This window comes from Schistocerca gregaria, chromosome 4 (assembly GCF_023897955.1).
Source record: "Schistocerca gregaria isolate iqSchGreg1 chromosome 4, iqSchGreg1.2, whole genome shotgun sequence".
In the NCBI taxonomy this organism is placed as follows: domain Eukaryota; kingdom Metazoa; phylum Arthropoda; class Insecta; order Orthoptera; family Acrididae; genus Schistocerca; species Schistocerca gregaria.
The window spans coordinates 717,231,256-717,251,484 of NC_064923.1; the positions used below are offsets into that span (position 1 = coordinate 717,231,256).

General features: G+C 39.4%; 1 protein-coding gene across 1 annotated transcript in view; it reads right to left on the minus strand.

Moving 5' to 3' along the window:
- The window catches only part of LOC126365978 (putative leucine-rich repeat-containing protein DDB_G0290503), a 298,195-nt gene that overhangs the window by 12,835 nt on the left and 265,131 nt on the right, over positions 1-20,229 (minus strand). Inside the window, exon 12 of the mRNA XM_050008785.1 lies at positions 13,915-14,054. Coding sequence (XP_049864742.1) covers positions 13,915-14,054 — 140 coding nt within the window. The remainder of the gene's footprint in view (positions 1-13,914; positions 14,055-20,229) is intronic.

Below are 20,229 nucleotides of genomic sequence, written 5' to 3' on the forward strand. Positions count from 1 at the left end.
TCGTCTGGTGTTGCAACCTCTCCAGACCATAGTACCATCTGCAAAAAGCCTCATGAAGCTTCCAATAACATCAACCAGATTATTTACACATATTTCAAAATTTCTACATAAGTCAGTTTTGTCCTGTTATGGATAACATATTGAATTATATCTGTTAGAAACCTCTGGATCCAGTTACAAATCTGGTACAATACTCTATAATCTCATATTATATTCATTAAATGGCAGTGCAGAACCATATAGAATGCCATCCAGAAGTCAAAGGCAAAAGGATCAACATGGAGACTTTGTCTATGCACTCTGGATGTCATGGACAAACAGAGCAAGCTGTGTTTTGAATGATCTCTGTTAACAAATTACTTGTTGGTCTTTGTATATGAGTCTTTTGTTCTTCAGAAACATCATAATATGTGAGCACAAAACATGTTCCACAATTTTACAATACAGTGAAAGTAACAATGAAGTTATTTTGTCATAATCCCAGTAGACTCTGACAGGTATCTCATCTGTTCCAGATGCCTTTCCACTATTGAGCACATTTAACTGATTTTCTGTTCTGGCATCACTTATCTCAACATCTACCATTTCAGCATTTATGATTTTACTTCCCAAATTTCCATTCTTGCTTTGAAGGCATTCACTTACAAAATGTTGTTGATTTTCATAAAGCTTCTCCTGGACAGTTTGTACTAAACCCTAGAAATACAAACGCATTTTCAATAATGTGTAATACCAAGGGGGGTTACTTTGTACCCAACAACAAATAATGTATGTCATTACATGTGTTTTACTTTTATTAACAACATACTTTTTAAATAGGTACTTGTGTATAAGTAGGGCACAGAGCCTGAAAGTACGTTTTAGCACAGTCTTAACAACACTGACACATTTCCCGTAATGTTTACACTCAGTTGAGGGATACTTTATGACCTCCACAAAAAATATTAAAAAAAAAACAACATAAATTTCATTAACTGTCATTGATTTTCAAACACAACACAACTTTTAAAGTTAAATATCTAAGATAAATGTCATATATTGTTCCATCACAGTTGCACTCTTTTTCAATTCAATTACATGTTGCGATCACACTGGATCATTGTCAGATCCAAGTAACTGCATCAGCAACCCATCTTGTCTACTCAGCACAACATATCAGAGTACTATTAGCTTATAACGTTTATAGATGTGGAAGAAGGGTCTTGAACCAGAAAAAAACGAACATTATTTTTGTTGCAAAATGTCACATTTACTTCCATAACTCACATTTTTTGGGTAAGTTTTACAGAAAACTTAAAACAATTGCAGAATCTGATATAAGAACTCATTAAGAAATAAATATTTTTTATTCAAAATTTTAAAATGTGAAGTGCAGACTAAATTATGCCACTGTCAAAAGATGGGCTCGAAGTATGCCTGCCCCACCCCCCCCTCACCCCCTCAGTATTGGAAGGGTTAAGCATGTAATGGGTGACTAGGCTTGCTGAACTGATTTGTTCTTTCCACACTGAAAGCAACCCCATGGTTGATGTGTGGGGGAGTAGTTCCTGACAGCCAATAACATCTCGTTATAACCCTGCATGTCTCATTCGGAGTGCTGTCGATTTATTTGGCATGCACATACCTGTACTGTTCCAGTAAGAATTTGCACTATGAGTAAGTACTGGCATGGATTTGGGGAATTTTTGTAAATTTCACGCAACTGCTGGTAGAAGGTGGTAGTTAAGGGACCAATTGGCACATCAGATAGCGGGCGTGGGCGATGCTGATATTTTGCAGATGATTCTGGATGGCAGGTTTATGACACTGCTCACAGGTGGGAAGGCATGGGCTGGTAGGTGCTACATGCAAATGTGAAGTAAACAGAACAGCACAGAAGAGCCCATATGTTGCAGTTACAACAGTGCCTAGTGACCTGTGTGTAGGGGCTGAAGTGGGATGAGGAAAGCTGATCTAATTATTGAAGAGCACTCCCATTGTTTCCTCTGGAGGACCTATGTCAGAGCTGTATGGAAAATATGTATAAGTAAGCAAGCCTGGAGGCTCAAATTAGGTAGCTGTGTCAACATTCTGCCCTTGTCAAGAACTGGTAAGACTGAGGACTGTTTAAGTTGCATGCCAACCATTATGACCTTTTGGTGATGGATATTGGTAGCCAACTGGCCCGCTGAAGCTACCTCCAACCTTTGCTGCCTTGACACGTCATAGCTGTGGTGGAGTGCACCACACTTTGGTGCTGCACAAGCGTGAGGAGCAAGAGGGCTGCTGGCATCTGCTCCCTGAGTGACATCGTCCAGAAGATAGTGAGTTGCCATCCACAGGAGCGAGGCCAGGGCACAAACTTGTAGCCTTGTGGGTGCAGAGCAGTCTGTGGTCACTGAACAAGCTTGGGCAGATGGCCAAAGCTGCATAGGCTCACTCATTGACGGTGGTCAGCTGTTTCCCTTTGGCACTCTACATGGGATCCACAAGTCACATTTGAGGGAGAAATAAGCTGCGTTCTGGGCTACAGGTGCAACTAATGCACATGACACCACTTAGCTGTGGTGTGAATAGGTGTACTGTGTCCTCAAGGATGGACGACTGGGTGCCAACACTGCAGATTCTGGCACTGGTATTGAATCTGACACACGTATGCACGGTGTGCACCACAATAGCCAAGTTCAGCAGAAGGTCTACTGTGTACCTTCATTGTAATAAAGTGAATAACACACTTCCCTGTGTTTGCACACACTTCTTCATAAGTCAAGCATTACAGGTGTTGTCAGGAGAGGCATTTATGGAAGCAGTGTAAGCCACCATAGTGCTGTACATGTGGCATAGTGGGCCAACAGACATTTGAGTGTAAACATAGGAAGGGTGGAAATCACTGGCAAGGGAAACAGCTGTTAAACACAAACAGGATTGCTTCAGTCCTGATAGACCGTAATGCAGCACAAGTTAGTGGACAAGCAAAATGCAGCTCAGTGACAGGAAACAGGTGGACAGAGGTACAAATACATCGATTATCAGTCTGGACCTTGTCGGGAAGAGGAGGCTGGGCTCATCATGGTACGAAGAGGAGGCTGGGCTCATCATGGTACTCACTAGAACACCTATAATTGTCATAGGGACTCCTCATACACACAATCTTATAACCACTTCTATTGTGAATGATGAAATCATCAAGGCCAGTAGGCAGTTTGAAAAGATTTGCAAAGCATCCCATAACTCACATGTCTCATCTGTAGAGTCCCTTTAGAGAAAACACTATACACAACATGGTCTACATCTAAATATTAAGGGCAAGATACTACTATGCCATAAAATCTGAGACATCATAAATTCATTAGGCAGATGCAAGGAGAATGACCCCATTATTCTCCCAGATCCTTCTTCCCAGTCAACTGCATGCTCCACTGCACAGCAACCATCTTCAGAAGCAACAAGACATCTTACAGCACTGACATCAACAACAACAGTGTCAACTAAACCACTTGAAGCAGTAAACACCACCTGCCTGTCAAGCAAAAGAAAAGTGTCACCAGGCTACTACCAAACATTGAGGTGAGCAGTGTAACAGTTCCTAATGATAATAATTCACTAGTAATTTTTACCACAATGTACAGGGTATAATTAGTAAAATTGCTGAATTAGAAGTACTTTTGCCCAATCAGCTAAAGGATATTTCACTGTTATGTGTGAGTGAACACTGCTTAAAAAAGAACCAAACTTGTAGTGCTGGAATAACAGGATTTGAAATTATTAGTAGCTTCTGTGAAGAGACTTCATAGGTGGAGGAACATGCAAATAACAACAAGGAATTGAATGCAGAGAAATTCAATTCAGTAACATAAATAACTGAAAAAGTGTTTTAATATTGTGTTCGCAAACTTAAAGAACCCAAAATAATCACTGTGTGCATGTACTGATCACCACCAGGCAATGTTATGGCCTTCTTGGACAGCATAGAAAGATTCTTTAGTGAATCAAGAAATTTTACAGAAAATATTATTGTAGTTCAATGTAAACTTTAAAATAGCCTGTCAAAATGTATCTAAATTGAATAATTTGTTATATTCACATAATTTATCAACCACTGTCCATGAATACGCTATGCTTGGAAAGACCACTAAAACTACAATTGATCAAATAATTTTTGACTTGCAAACATTTGACCATAGTGTAGAAGTGACGACACTGGATTCCCAGATCATGAAGCAATAAAATTTATTGTACTCATCACAAATTCCAGGAAAAGTGAGAAATACTTTGACAGAAAATGAGTAAAAGAGGACAACATTACGATTTTAATTCATTGTTAAAAATTTCAAACTGGGATATGGATAAATACAACAATGCAGATATGAAGTTCGAGCCTTTTCTAGCTTGTTATAAACATAACCATGAAAGTGCATTCCCTCTAAAGAAAATTAAAGTAAAAACCAGAACCAACACTTGGATAATACAGAGGATAAGAAAATCTTCAGAGAAACTTAAAAAGTTAATTAAATCAGCTAGGTGAAATCCAGCTCTGAAACAGTATGTAAACTATTACAGAAAAGTGTACAAGAAAGTCATTCTAGCTGTAAAAAAATTAAGCAGCAATTCATACATCAACAAGGGTACCAAAAAAATGAAATCAGTTTGGAAGTGATAAATACAAACTTAGGCAGAATCAAAGCAAGAAACACCAACACTGTGCTTCAAAGCAAGGGCAAAACTATAAATGATCCTTCACAAATTGCCACTATATGCAATAGCAACTATAAAAGTTTAGTACAAAATCTTATAAAAAATCAGTCACATAAAGGCTAATCATAACACCTCTGTAAATCCTAAAACTATGTGTTTACATCCCTCGACAGTACAACAGGCAGAGAATGCTGTCATAAAACTAAAAAATAAATTTTACTGTGGTACAGATGGCATTCTTGATAAAGTACTTCAACACAGCAATCCTCTGTTCATTGACATAATAAATGCTTCTTTCTGCACTGGTACTTTCCCTAGAGAACTTAAGCTGCCAATAATAAAATCAGTATATAAAAACAGTGATCCTTACAATGTAAAAAAATACAGACCTTTGTTAAAGTTGTCTTGTTTCTCAAAAATGTTTGAAAGAATAATGTACGAAAGACACTCTGCTTTTTTTAAAAAAATGTGGAATATTTGTCAATGAACAAAATGGTTCTAGAAAAAAAATAGATATACTGAAGCTATTGATACAATTTCCTAAAACTTGTTCTAAATTCCATTGATCATAATGAAATAAACTGTGGTTTGTTTTTAGATTTATCTAAGGCATTTGATGTTATTGATCATAACATTTTGCTTGACAAACTATACTCCTATGGAGTCCGTGGCACTGCTCATATGTGGTTTAAATTGTACTTATCTGATAAATGCCAGAAAGTGGAAATAGTTCATGATGGTACATCCTTTTCTGGATATGAGAAAGTCACTCATGGAGTACCCCAAGAATTGGTGTTTGGATCCCTGTTGTTCTTGAGATTCATAAATGTCTGACCCAGCTATTTAACACAAGTTGATGCTTTACTGTTTGCTCACAATACTAGTCTCATTGTTAAAGCTCAGAATGTGACTGACTTACACAAAAAAACCAACAGAAATAACAAATGAAGTATGAGTTAAATGGTTTAGAGAAAACAGTCTATTTGTTAATGAGAAGATGGGTAAATTACAGGCACACTTCTAATAAAGTAATGCTTAACATAATAGTGAAGCTAGGCAAACAGGAAATACTACAAACTTCAAATACTAAATTTTTAGGGATTTGGTTAGATGAGCATTTTGGACAGGATAAACATACAGAATGGCTCAATTAAAAACTAAGTAAATGCTGTTACGTATAAAGAATGCTCAAAAATTTCTGCACTAAAGAAACAGTAATGAGTGCCTCTTCATGCATAGTCTACTGCGATATAGTGTCATATTTTGGGGTTTTTGATGTCTAGTAAAAAACTTCTTTGCTATTCAGAAATGAGCAATAAGAATTATAAAAGGAATTCCACCTAGGAAGTCCTGTAGGAAAATATTCAAAGAACTGAAAGTTATGAGTCTTCCATTGATTTATATCTATGAAAGTATATGCTTTTTTTAAAAATCCCATCCCCAGCTCTTTTCTTTGAACAGTGATTACCATGACTATGAAACTAGACACAGAACTGACTTTCATAAGAGAAGTGCATAAGAAAGCCCTGTCTCAAAAAAGTATTATGTATCATCCCAAAATTATTTTTAGTGCCTTTCTCTTAAGAGTTGAAAAGCTATCAAAGCTGCACATTTTTAACAATGGGCATAAGAAAATATTTATAAGTGAGAGCTTTTACTGTGTTGATGAGTGCATAAATTTTATGAATTTGAGGACATCCATAAGTTAAGTTAAACAAAGCCATGTGTCGCTGGATATATTGTAAACATAGAATTTGTTTGATCTCTGTATTGGATTATCTGCAAGATTTTATATGTATCTGTATGATTTTCTTCTGTTTATATACTTAATTATCCGCTTGAAATGTACACAGACACTATTATTTAACGTATGTTTGTGTCAACATATGACAAGTTCTATACCATTGCATATGATAAAATGGATGATCAATAAATAGAAAATAGGTTACATGAAGTTGGCAATAATGGGATGGAACAATTGGCTACAGCAGTACTGCAGTTTTTGGTCAGGAAAACTAAGTTCAGTGAATGCATGGAGGTGTTGCCATGTGTAGAGGGAAGTTATTCAATGATTCTTGGGCTACACTTTCTCAACAAACATCACGCTAAGACTGATCTTTTGCAATGCATGTGGAGCTCAGTGGCACAGTGTTTGAACTGGGGAAAACAGTTGAGTGCAAGGTTCACCTATCATTGGGTTGAAACCAACTGAATGGGTACGTTTTTAGTAAAGGTCGATCAGTAGGATAAATACCTGGAGGTACAGGAAAGATGGTGTGGGTTTCAGTGGATACTGATTTGCAGAGGGAAACATTATATGTGGTGGATCTGCTCTTAAGCAATGAAGAGTTGGATAGTTCGCATCATTTGATCCACACGAATTTAGTGCATGTGGGGTGACGTTATTGGGGAACAGGTGATTCTATTTAGTGTGGATAACTTTGGCAGAGGTGACTCTGCCAAAGGGTGCAGTAATAGTCACTCTGGAAGTCTTGGAACATGAGGACTTTGATAGATCGAGCATATAGGAAAGCCACAAGCAAACTGTCGATAATGAAGTGGTACGATGGAAAGTAGGTCATTTGAAGGGCAGTGACTGAATGGCTGTGGAGAACTTGTTGTTGAGGTTTAGTGGTTTATTTTGTGTGAATGGAGGATTACTGGCAACCTTGCTGAAGCAACATCACACATGGACAAGGCATAGCACACCAATTTACAGGAAGCCATAACATATAGCAAAGCAGCTGCAACAATTGGTAGAGGAATTTACTGAACAACAACTATGGGATCATAGAACCAAGTGATAGTCCCTGGAGCACAAATATTGTTGTCATGGTGAAGAAATTGGCAGATGGGACACAGAAATATATATTTTGCTGGTACTACAGATATCTAAATGCGCGAACCATTTCAGATCCTTATCCTCTTCCAAACATCATGGAAACTTTGGATAATCTGGGTCAGTGTCAGTTCTTTACAACTATGTACCTTAGGAATGGATACCATCAGGTGGAGGTGGCGCCTGAAGATTGGCTGGAAACAGCATTTACCATCCAAGCAGGATATTTTCATTACAGACGCATGCCATTTGGACTAAAGAAATCACCAGCAACTTTTCAGTGGTTGTTAGATGGGGTACTGAGGGGATTAAATCCAAAAAGTTGTTTGGTCTATCTTGATGACATAATTGCCTATTCAAAGGATTTACAGGAGCATGCCAGATGTTTTAAGGATGTCTTTAGTGACTACAATGAGTACCTTTGATATTAAGTATGGACAAGTGCCATTTTCCACAAACTCAGGTGAACTATCTGGTGCATATGATAAATCCTCATCTTACAGACGCAGTTAAAAATTATCCAGCACCACAAACAACTAAGCAGCTACAGTCATCCATTGGCCTCTGTAATTATTATAGACGTTTGTGAAGGACTTTGTGTAAATAGCTGGACCCTTGAACAAGCTACGGAAGAAGGGGACGAAATTCCACTGATTGCAGAAATGTAAGGAGGCATTTGAAAAACTGAAATAAATATTAGTTTCAGATCCAGTATTGGTTTTTACAGATTTTAGAAAAGAGTTTATCCTTTTGTGTGATGCTTCAAATGAGGCAGGAACTTGTGTTTTGGGACAGATGGTAGATCATAGGAACATCTAATAGCTCATGATTCAAGGCAGTTAAACAAGGCAGAGCGTAACTACTCAATAATGGAGAAAGAGATGTTGGTGGTCGTATATGGTGTTACATATTTTGAATGTTATCTGTGTGGTAGGAAGTTAAGATCATGACAGATGATGCCTCACTGAAATGGTTGCTTATTTGGAAAGATCCATCTAGTAGATTAAGCTTAGTGAATTTGAGTATGAGGTAATCTTTAAGCCAGGGAGATCATATGCAAATGCAGACTCATTAAGCCACGGGTAGCATTGTTAAGTAGGCTAGGGAAGAGAGCTGAAGAATGGCAGCGGGCAAATACAAGCGACAAGAAGAGCCAGGCATTTGAGTCATAGGCTCATTTAATTATGCATGAAGGTTTATTATGTAGAACAATGAGGGTGGACGATGTCTAGTGGTTACAGAGGGTTTTTGGAAGGAAGTTTCACAGCAAGCTCATGACCACATTGTCAGTCATGGTGGATGACATGCAAAAGGACAGACAAGAAGCAGAGCAGTTTTGGTGGAATGTTGAGCATTATTTTAAGGATTGTGTGCCATGTGCACACAGGGCTGACATTTTGCATCATAAAGAGCCTTTGCAAAGGTTATCAGAGGTGCCCAGTCCATTTTCTATATTATGGTTGGATGTACTCGGGCCATTTAATAAGACACTTGCAGGAAATATATATTATTTTTCTCAATTTTTGGCAATGGTACTGATGTCTGGACCAATGGGCTCGCACTGTAGCACAGGCATTAGTACACAATTGGATATTATACTGTGGGGTGCCTGAGACCATAATTACAGACCAGGGTATGAATTTTGTCTTGGATTTAACAACTATTCTGCGTATTGGGTGTACAGAAGTTACAGACAAGTCCATTTCATCTGCAGATCAAAGGGAGAAGAATGCATGCACAAGACAACTGCAAAGATATTGAGCTATTACATAGATCCACATACAATGTTTGGGATGCCTGTTTACCTGATGTACAGTGTGCCTATAATTTTAAGGTTCATACTGCAATGGGATTGTCATAATTTGAGGTGGTGTATGGCAGGAAAATGCTGTCTCCCTTCAATGTTTTGATTTATAAATTAGGACAGACCATGAGTAGGTCAGGTAGGTGAGGAAGTTTGCCAGAAGAATTAGTGAAGTTTGAAGGAGTGTACATAAAGCAAACATGAAGGCACTAGAACCCCAAGAACAACTGAATAGACACATGGGCAAATTGCAGCAATACCACATGGTGCAGTGGATAATCATCACTAGTCCCCCATACATCAAATGGAAAAATGAAGAGATTTTTAAGAAAATATCAGGTAGTCGAAATGAACTCACCAGTCAACGTGAAGGACAGTTTCCCACAAAATGTCTCTTATACATGTTAATTGCACAAAACTTTTTAAAGGTGTGATGAGGGGATACCACAATTATTGACAACCAGCCAGGAGGTGAAAGCAACAAAGGTTAAAAAGAAGGAATTTTTTGTTTGTTTGTCAAAGAGTATGTATTTTTATTGCCACAGGGATTTTTTTACAGAGTTGTTTGTTTTTCTTGTTGTTATTACTGCTATTTTTTTTATTGTGCGTTCTCAGAAGGAGGGAGGTGGTGATAGAATAGTTTTGTTCTGCAGGTGGCGAATATATAAGGTCATCCTGGTGAACAAGGATGGTCTTGTAGTTGCTGTACATCTGTAAGGACAAGGCAGGGAAGGTAATGGTTGTTCAGCTTCTAGAATCAGGTGTGATGTTCTTCAGAAGTTTGTTACTAGTCATAAATTGATGCTAAAAACAATAATGGAGATCTGGGAGATTAGGAATGAGGTGCATTGGTTGGAGGATGCCTTTCCAGAATTATGTAATTAGGCACAGGGAATAATTTATTTAGGGAGATAAAGGGAGAGTATCAGGAGCCCCATTTCACTTACAATAAAGTAAGGGCACAGTTATCACAGTTAGCGGATGTAGTTCATCAAGCTATGAGTCGGCAGAAGAGGGGTTGGATAATGCTGAAGGAAAATTGTTAAAGACAATATGCAAAACAGCAGACAAAAAGGGCGTGCAGGAGTTAAATAGCACAGCTGTTCAGGTTCAGCAGATGGCAAGTCCTATGGAGGATACTGTAGAGTGGCACACAATGCAGTTATCAAACTTAGAACAAGGGGTGTGGAATAACCCAAGACTGTATGGAAATTAACACCAGAGCTAACCCAGTGTGCTAGTGAAAGTAGGAAGGCACTGAACAGTGATGTGAAGAAAATACAGAGGCAACTGAGTGCATTGGACAACAAATTGAATGTAACAAGGTTGTTGCATGTGCTACTTGACCAACTTGGGGAGCTAGGAGTGACATGGCGATATTGTGGGAGGCTATGTTTCATGCACTGAATGGGCAACTTAATCCTGTATTGTTCACCCTGAGGGAATACATCATGGGATTGCGGTGGGCAGAGGGGCAGTTTCCTGCAGAGTTACAACACATAGCCAAAGTGTCACAGGAGAATCTGACATTGCTCTTCTATACAGCTAAGTGGAGCTAGGGTGCAATAGGGATCCAAGAACCTGTTGTGCAGAGAAACTCCAAATTTTACTGCTACAGAATTCCTCTGAAACCAGTGAAAGGGGTGATAATGGGAAAGTGGATGCATGTGAGAACACAGGAAGTATTACTAATCTCCTAGGACAGGCAGGCTCAGTGGTAATGTCACAGGTAGACTTTGAAAAGTGCATGCAGGGGAAGGTTGTGATCTGTCCGGGTGGCCAAGTACAGACTGATAGGCAGACATGTGAAGCGAGTTTGTTCCTGGGTCAAAAATGGCTCTGAGCACTACGGGACTTAACATCTGAGGTCATCAGTCCCCTAGAACTTAGAACTAGTTAAACCTAGCTAACCTAAGGACATCACCACACATCCACGCCTGAGGCAGGATTTGAACCTGCAACTGTAGTGGTCGTGCGGTTCCAGACTGAAGCACCTAGAAGCGCTCGGCCACACCGGCTGGCTTTTGTTTCTGGAGGAAGTAAACGGGATGAATTGTGGTAAGGAGCATCAGCCAGCCCAAATGTGCTTCCAAAGGATGGTAACACATTGGTGATACTCTGTATTCACAGCAGAAACTGTGTAGCTGACTTGCTATGGAGGAGGCAGACCACTTGGGTTGAAAAAACTTGAGCTTCAGGAAAGCAGAAAGATCATTAATGGTATGACTTGTGAGATAGTCAGGACAAATTTTTGTCTTCTGGCTATGTTTACAGGATCAACTGTTATGATACTGTCACAGAATATGTTGTATTGGCCAGAAGGTTCTCTGAGGGTAACACCCATTTAAAATTTAATGTATTTAAATGACACACTCAATCCAAGGCTTTTGCAGTCCTTGAACAGATTAAGAGTGTTCCAGAAAACCATACCTCTTGGTTGTTCTGACATACTGCAATCCCCGAGCTTGAGGGGCTGTAATAATTCTTTTCACACTTACCATTTTTTACTAGCTTGAGAATCATGTGGATGATGTTTTTCTAGAAGTCTGATATATGTCACCATTCTCATAGATTCTGCACACCAGATTGAATAATTGTCTGGTTTCCATTTCCCCAATGATTTTTGAAGTTCCAATGAAATTTTATCTTAAGTCTTCCAAAGCTCTTTTAAATGCTGACTCTAATACTGAATCCCCTAGGCCTCTGATACTGACTCCAGTTCCTTCTTCTATCACATCATCAGACAGTATGTCCCACTAATAAAGGACTTCAGAGTAATCTTTCCACCTCTCTGCTTTCTTCTTTGCATATAACAGTAGAATTCCAATTGCAGTCTTAATTTTCCACATCTATACTCTCTCCTCTGCATATAACATTGGAATTCCAATGACAGTCTTAATGTTTCCACCCTTTCTTTTGACTTCACCGAAGGTAGTTTTTGCTTTTTTGTGTGTTGAGTCAGTCCTTCTGACAATCATTTCTTTTTCCATTTCTTCACATTTTTCCTGCAGCCATTTCACCTTGGCTTCCATGAACTTCCTACAACTAGGGCCATGCTGAACATCTAAAAATGGTAACTCTTATGTAACACTACAGAGACTGTTGATGCTTATGTGTTGTAACCAGGGCACCATGCCAACTATCTGTCAGAACAGATGACTAAATCATTCCAGACAATATAACAATATGAGCAGCCTATGAGATTGAGCTAATATTCTTTTAAAAATGAAGAATATGTTCATTTAATGTTAAACAGTCTTTGTCACTTTTTGCTAATGTGGAAATGAATGAATGTGTTTTATTTGCTTTTAGAGAGAGTTAATTTGAATCAAAGAACCTTAGAACTTCATTAACAGCAATATTTGCAGTTTCCTCACCTTTATTGTTGGCTACTTTGTCATTTCTGTCATCAGAAAGATGAATTTTTGCATGTGGAGGGAAAAAAAACAAATACCAAATGAGATATTTTATTTCCCCCATGAATCTTTCTTTTTATTACATAAAATTAAACAATGCAAAAATAACTGCCTTTAGTCATGCCATTCAGGTAGTTAAAACTGCATCATTCACATTTCAGGTACAGGAGTTCCTTAGTCAGGCTATAATATGTAACTTTGCCTGTATAGAATCCTTTATCAAAAATAAACTGAAAGTTGGTTAACAAGTTCTGCTCAAAAAATTCAGTACAATTGCACCGAAGATGGCAAAGTATAATGATACCTCAAAGTGTAGGGTCTTATTATTACTTATTCACGGTCAGATTAATATACTTGGTGAGTCAGGAGGAAAGGTACATGCTTTGAGGGGTGATAGTATTAGTGATTCTGAACAAAAGACTTCATATGGACATATGCACTATTCTGAATTGTTTCTGAGACAGATCACATTAAGTACGTTTTTCTGGAATAACTCAAAAACTGCACCCTCCAGTGAAAACTTGTCAGAATACAAAATTAAACTATATTAAATTTCCTACGAAAAAGGTCATATTCATTTTTTTTTCTCTGGAGCTAATGGTTGCGCAAAGACAGCATGAGAATGTTGAAAAACTCACTTGACGTTCTTGCGCTGTAACTGCAGTAGTTTTTGTGGGCCAATTTGAGGTAGCATATTGAGGTAGCAAGTTGAGATGAACAGTTTGATATGGGACACTTGTGGTCTATCAAGTCGGGAAACTACCCGAAACTGGCCTACAAAAACTATGTAAGCTACAGCACATCCATGTTGAGCGAGTTTTTCAACATTCTCGCGCTCTCTTTGCACGAACCATTAGTTCTAGAGAAAAAAAATGAATAAGGCCTTTTTTGTACGAAATTTAATATAGTTTAATTTTGTGCTGTGACAAGTTTTCACTGGCGGGTGTGGTTTTCAAGTTATTCAAGAAAAATGTACAAAATTGATATTAAATGTGTTCTATCTCGAAAACCATTCAGAATAGGACATATGTCCATATGATATTTTCTGTTAAGTATCACTAATAGTGTCATCCCTCAAAGCATGTACCTTTCTTCCTGACTCACTCTGTATAATGATGACATGTCAACAACAAAACAATAAATGATTGACACATGACATTTGCAGTCTTCAGTTAGCATACCAGAATACACCAATTTCATCTCTGAGCTCACTGTTTCTTCTTGTCACATCTTTCAGTAATTCTTTCAAACTTTCTTTATGTCTTTCATTTTGTTGGAGATTATTCTTTTGTAAATCTAGCTCCTTAGCAGAGTGGCATATCTGGAAACAAAATTACTGTATTATAAAACTTATATTCATTTGTTTTTGAAATATTTCTTAATTCAATAGCCACAATACAAATACTTATGCTTCTGAAAAGACCTAATTACAATATACCATAATATTCATCAAGTGGTCAGTAATTTGGTTTCACATTTTAAAGTTTTAAATTATTATTATTATTTTTTTTACTAAGAATTTGCTTTCAGTTACAAATAAACTTGCAGCTAACAATGGAACTGCAACTGTTATAGCAAGGTGAACGTACATTATTGTAATGCTATAGATGGTGCAACATTACTAAAATTATAGATGGTGTAACATCACTAAATTTATGAGTTGCAAAGACTGGAATGAAGAAAACGTAAACATAAGGCAGTTCTAACTAAACACTCCCACAGCAGCTGAAGCACAAATTACTGGATAAGTACTGAACACTGACACTGAGCATAACTATGGATTTTTCCATTACTGTCTTTGACAGTGCCTGAACCATTTCTGCCAGTCATGCAGAACAGCTTTACTAGATGCAGGTCTCTTTAATCTTTGCTATTGTTTGTCTTGTGTGTGTATGTTCATCATGAACCCCTTCCACACACACACACACACACACACACACACACACACACACACACTCTTACAGACTACTATTGGTCCTCACCCATGAAACTTTGCTCACATCAGACATGGCTTCACAACTGAAAACATACAATAATGAAACAAAAACAATTACAATACTGATGATAACAATTTTCATAAGCTTCAAAGCAGGGAGGTCAATAAAATAACTGGTTATATTCCTAACTTTACAAAAGTCATGAGGCCTGTGGGAAGTTCTCAGATACCCTGTACACAGGTAGGCAATCAAAACATAAAACATGTTTTGCCAAAAAGCTCTATAGGAAGGGGGTGACAGCAATTGAGGAAAATGCTAGAATACAGTATCAGCTCTCCCACGTAATAAACATTGGAGTGTGACAGAAACATTTTGAATTAATGCTAAAAAAATGCTGACCATCCATAGCAGATGAAGAATTGCCTTCTCAAAGTTGCTTTGGCTATTCTTCAGGATTTTTTCACTGTGAACCTCATTAGCTGATCAAAACACTTTCATTCAGTCAATGTTTTAATATGAGTGCTACAGGAAACCAAGTACATCCCACAAATGATAAATCTGTTATTGGGTCACCTGGGTGCAGTCCTCAATTGTCACAAGGTGGGTACATCATCTGGGAAGCTCACCTCATTTGAAAGTAACTATTTTATAAGAAATAAAGTCAAACAATCTTCAATGAAAGTAAAAGCAAAGTGTCATCTTTAAGAGTGCAACAGCAATTCCACTGTTAAACACAGAGAATAGAATGGATGCATGGGAAGAGTACATTGAAGGCCTATACAAAGATAAGAACTTATCTGAAGACATGAAAGAAGTAGAAATGGAAGTTAGTAGGGAAGGTGTACAGGATCCTAAATTAAAGTCGGAGTTTAACCAAGCTCTGGAAGAATTGTGATCAAATAATGCAGAATGGATAGATAACATTACTTTGGAATTTATAACATTAGTGAGGGAAGTGGTATCGAAATGATTATTCAAGTTGGAATGTACATTCAATGAAACTATTGCAAAAATATGATCCATCTGATTCTGAGGATAGCAAGGACAGATAAGGACGAGAACCAATGCGGAATCAGCTCAACAACTCACTCATTCATCTCTGTGACATGAATAATATACAGAACGATGAAAAATAAAACTGATGATCAGTTAAATGATATTTGGCTTTTAGAAAGGTGAAGTCACTAGAGAGGCAGCCCTCACATTTCACTTCATAACTGAAGAAAGATTTCAGAAAAATCAAGTCATGTTCATACAATTTAAAACCTAGAGAAAGCGTTCAGCAATGTTAAATGGTGCAAGCTGCTCAGAATTCAGAGAATAACAGGACTAAACTACTAGTAAAGACAGCTAATATACAATATGTATACAAACCAAGAAGGATCAAGAAGAATGGCAAGCAAGAACGAAGTGTCCAGATTAAAAAGACAAGCCTGTAAGACAGGGATACAGTCCTTTGTTCTTATTGTTAAATTGACACCTCAAAGAAGCAATAATGGAAATAAAAGAAAGGTTCAGGTGGGGTGTTATAATTCAGGGTGAAAGGATATCAATTATCAGTTTGGCTGATGACAGTGCCATCCTCAGTGAGAGTGCAGAATAATTATGGGGGCTGATGAATGGAACCTAATTTAACAGTGACAAAATTATAACAAAAAGTGCAGTCACTACAATGATCATCTATGAACAATAGTGATAGTGGCAACTGATAATGTAAGTTACACTGTAACAAGAGAAAAGGAGCAAAAGAATTTTCCAGTAATGCAGGGTAATCCCCTGCTGAATAAGGTCATAAATTTAATGTTTATGCACTTCTAGTTGTGTAGAGAGATAAGGATGCAGACTATTGTAGTGGCCCCTTATCAGTTAGAGGGCCTGCTCAACAGACAAGCAAGGTGGGCTGCCAACCTCCCTTCAAGAGGTCAGATCAAAACATCGCCAGACATCAACAGACTTTCCGCATAAACATGGCACTACTTTGTGAAAAGCCACGTGACCAGATCCACCAATTAGAACTAATGTGACTACATGTAGCACTCCACCAAAGCAGCATTGTAAGCATGCCAGCAGAGTCAGGTTAGGTTAGTGTTGTTTAACGCCCCGTCAACAACGAGGTCATTAGAGACGGAGCGCAAGCTCGGGTTAGGGAAGGATGGGGAAGGAAATCGGCTGTGCCCTTTTCAAAGGAACCATTCCGGCATTTGCCTGAAATGATTTAGGGAAATCACGGAAAACCTAAATCAGGATGGCTGGAGACGGGATTGAACTGTCGTCCTCCCGAATGCGAGTTCAGTGTGCTAACCACTGCGCCATCTCGCTCGGTGCCAGCAGAGTCAGACTGGGAGTGTGTACCTACAGCTAGGACAGTTCTAGCCAATACCTATACCAGCTCTAGCCTACTAGACTCTTGCTGTAGTCTTTCTGTAAATTTGTATCTCGTTGGGTGTAACACCACTTTGTAATTGTGTAGCATAGTATTTTGATTATTAGTTCTTTTCTTTGTCTTGTACTCTTGTCTGGCTTTTACCTCCATAACAATTGTTGTGTTTCTTGTTGTTCTTGCGTTTGGAAATTAGTGCTCACCAAGAGGGTGTTTTAGTTAAATAAAGTGTGTTCAAACTTGATCTTAAGTTCTTTCCTGCTGACCACAAGACACCACAGTTATTGGCAACGAGGATAAAACTTTCATTTTCGGATGAAATGGCCTCCTTAGAGCAATTTCTTCAGTCCTTGACAGAAACTCTATGGGAGATTCAGGCAGCACCTACAAGGTCAGAATACCACCCTCACCCCCCAGTCGTGCAAGAGGTAGCTTATAGAGTTGATTCCATCGTGGGTAAATTGAACACGTGGCTCCACTGGCGTTTCTGGCTTTCAATAGGTCTGTCAAACCGTGGTCAAATAATGTCAAATGGTTGAAACAACATTTACTGGCACATGGGATCCACAACGAAAATCAAAGTCGAGCAATTTCTTTTTTTAGCAACAGTTGGTCCACAGGTGTATCATTTGATTCAACAATTGAACCCTGTGCAGTCCCCTCGAGACCTCTCATTTACCCTTATTAAGGGCTGCCTTTTTGAGTACTTGGATACACAAATGCACATCATCACCACACGTCAGAAAGTCCTCAGGTCATACATATCAGGAAAAGATTATGAAGCTCCAGGGTCTCTCGCACAATTGCAAATTAAGGTGTGCCAATGTTGTCTACAAGCAGTCTTATGCCTCTTTGTTGATTCTTGATATGGTGGTATTTCACGCACCAGATGAGGGTCTTCGGGTTGATATTTTGACGTTACAGGACCTGTCTCTCGATACCTGTCTGCCGATTGCTTGTTTGTTTGAACAGTTTCACCGGCTACAACCGCTGCATCTTGATCTGGTTGTTTTGCAGCTTGCCGGTTGCCTAGCGCCAAGCGGGAGGCTTGTCGGTCCATTGGTACATCCCGTGACAGAAAGCCTTTCGCATGTTTTCCATCATGTCTGGACTGTTCCATACTCACCAACAGTCGGAGTGCCCCACTGATGAACAAGGTGCATGGCTTGCAGCTGAACAGGCCATATCGCCTTTGTGTGTCAGGCTTCGCAGAAACATTGCATCGATGCCACATATCCTGCGGACACACAGGCTAATCACGAATCATCAGTGCTGGACCTGGAAGCCTCACATTCCATTGATGGGCAAGTATTATCCATCATTCCCTAATGAGGAACTCGTTTCCTCCTTACCTTGGAGGTTGCTCATATTCCTGTGGTCTTCCAAACTGACATGGCATCCTCCATTTGTACTGTGGATGGTGCCACATACCAACGCTTGGGCTTGCCAACTTTGTCTCTGTACACTCATACCTTGCGTGGTTTCAGTAATCACCACATGTCAGTTGATGGTGTTTTTTCAACACAAATCTCATTCCTTCACAACTCAGTTTCTGGTGGTCGGCTCCCCTGGCACAACTAACCTTTGGGATGTGGACATTTTTGGTCATCTGAGTTTGCCAGAGCAGAACGAGTTACAAGTGGTTTCAATCCCATCCTCAGGTACCCTCCTCGCCCCATTGCTTAGCAAATATAAAATGCTGTTCTCATCCTCCACACGAGGGGTGAAGGGTTTCATTGCACACATTCAGCTTCTTCCGTCCGCTGTCCCTCAAGGCCTGCCCGGTCCCCTTTGCTCTCTGAAACAGGCTCCAGGTGGAACTTTACCACTTACAAGATGAAGGCATCCTTTCTCCTGTCACACACAGTTGATGTGTGATGCCTATCATGTTAGTCATGAACCTGAACGGTGCTTTACACATCTGTGGCGATTTTAAAGTCACAGTAAAGTCTCATTCCATCATCAATGCACATCCTGTCCCACCAGGATGACATACTCACAAGTCTTGCGGGCTCCACTGTTTTTCCTGAAACTGATTTGCGTGATGCTTATTTGCAGCTGCTGTTGGATGTGTGATAACAGCAGATCCTAGTCATCAATACCCCGTGTGGCCTTTTCTGGTACAACTGCCTCCCGTTTGGCATTGCCAGAGCCCCCGCCATTTTCCAACATTATTTGTACACCTAACAAGTCAGCTGCCTGGTGCAGAAAATTATCTGGATGATGTCACCGTCAGTGGCTCGTTCACGGTGGACCTCACGGACAATCTCGATAGGCTGTTTCAGGTTTTTTCTGAGGCTAACCTGCATTGCAGGAAAGAAAAGTGTGACTTTTTTGTGTGAGAGGTCAGTTATCTTCAGATATTTTGGGTTCAAGACCGATGCCTGCCTCCTACAAGCCTCTAAGGAGTGTGTCGAGGTAATTCAAAACCTGCCTCCTAACACCAACATGAAGCAACTGCAATCTATCCTTGATCAAATTAACTATTATCAGTATTTTATACCCCATGCCATCGAGATTTCAGTGCCCCTGACCAGGCTGTTGCACAAGGGTGTGCGTTGAGTTTGGGACATGGTGTATGAGCAGGCTTTCTCAAGTCTCAAGTCAGCTCTCTCCTGCCCTTCTTGACTGGCCACTTACGACGTTTCCTTGCCCTCATCGTCACTGCTGATGTATCAGACTATGGCCTGGGCGTAGTCCTCTCACAAGTGGTCTACAGTGCTAAGAAGCTGGTGGCTTTCATGTCCAAAAAATTGACCAACACTCAAACCAAATATAGTCCAATTGAAAAGGAAGCTTTGGTGATGGTTCTCTTCCTGATGAAATTCTACGATTTCGTGTATGGTCATCATTTCACTTAGCAGACTGACCACAAACATTTGGTTTCCTTGTTTCACACAGGTGCCACAGTGCTCACTTGGACAGCATGCCACCTCCAGCATTGGGCACTCATCCTGGTGATGTTCAACTATGAAACTGTCCATTGCATCTCTGAACGGAACACAATTGCCGATTTCCTTTCCCAGCTGCCTGCTGGAGTGGGCCATGAGTTTGATTGCTCCCCACCGATTTGTTTCCATGTGGAACTGAACGTGGACACAGTGCTGGATGCGCTTCTGTTGGATGCTGGTGCGGTTCACAGGGCCACCTCTCAGGATCAGAAACTGCAAGCTTTCCAC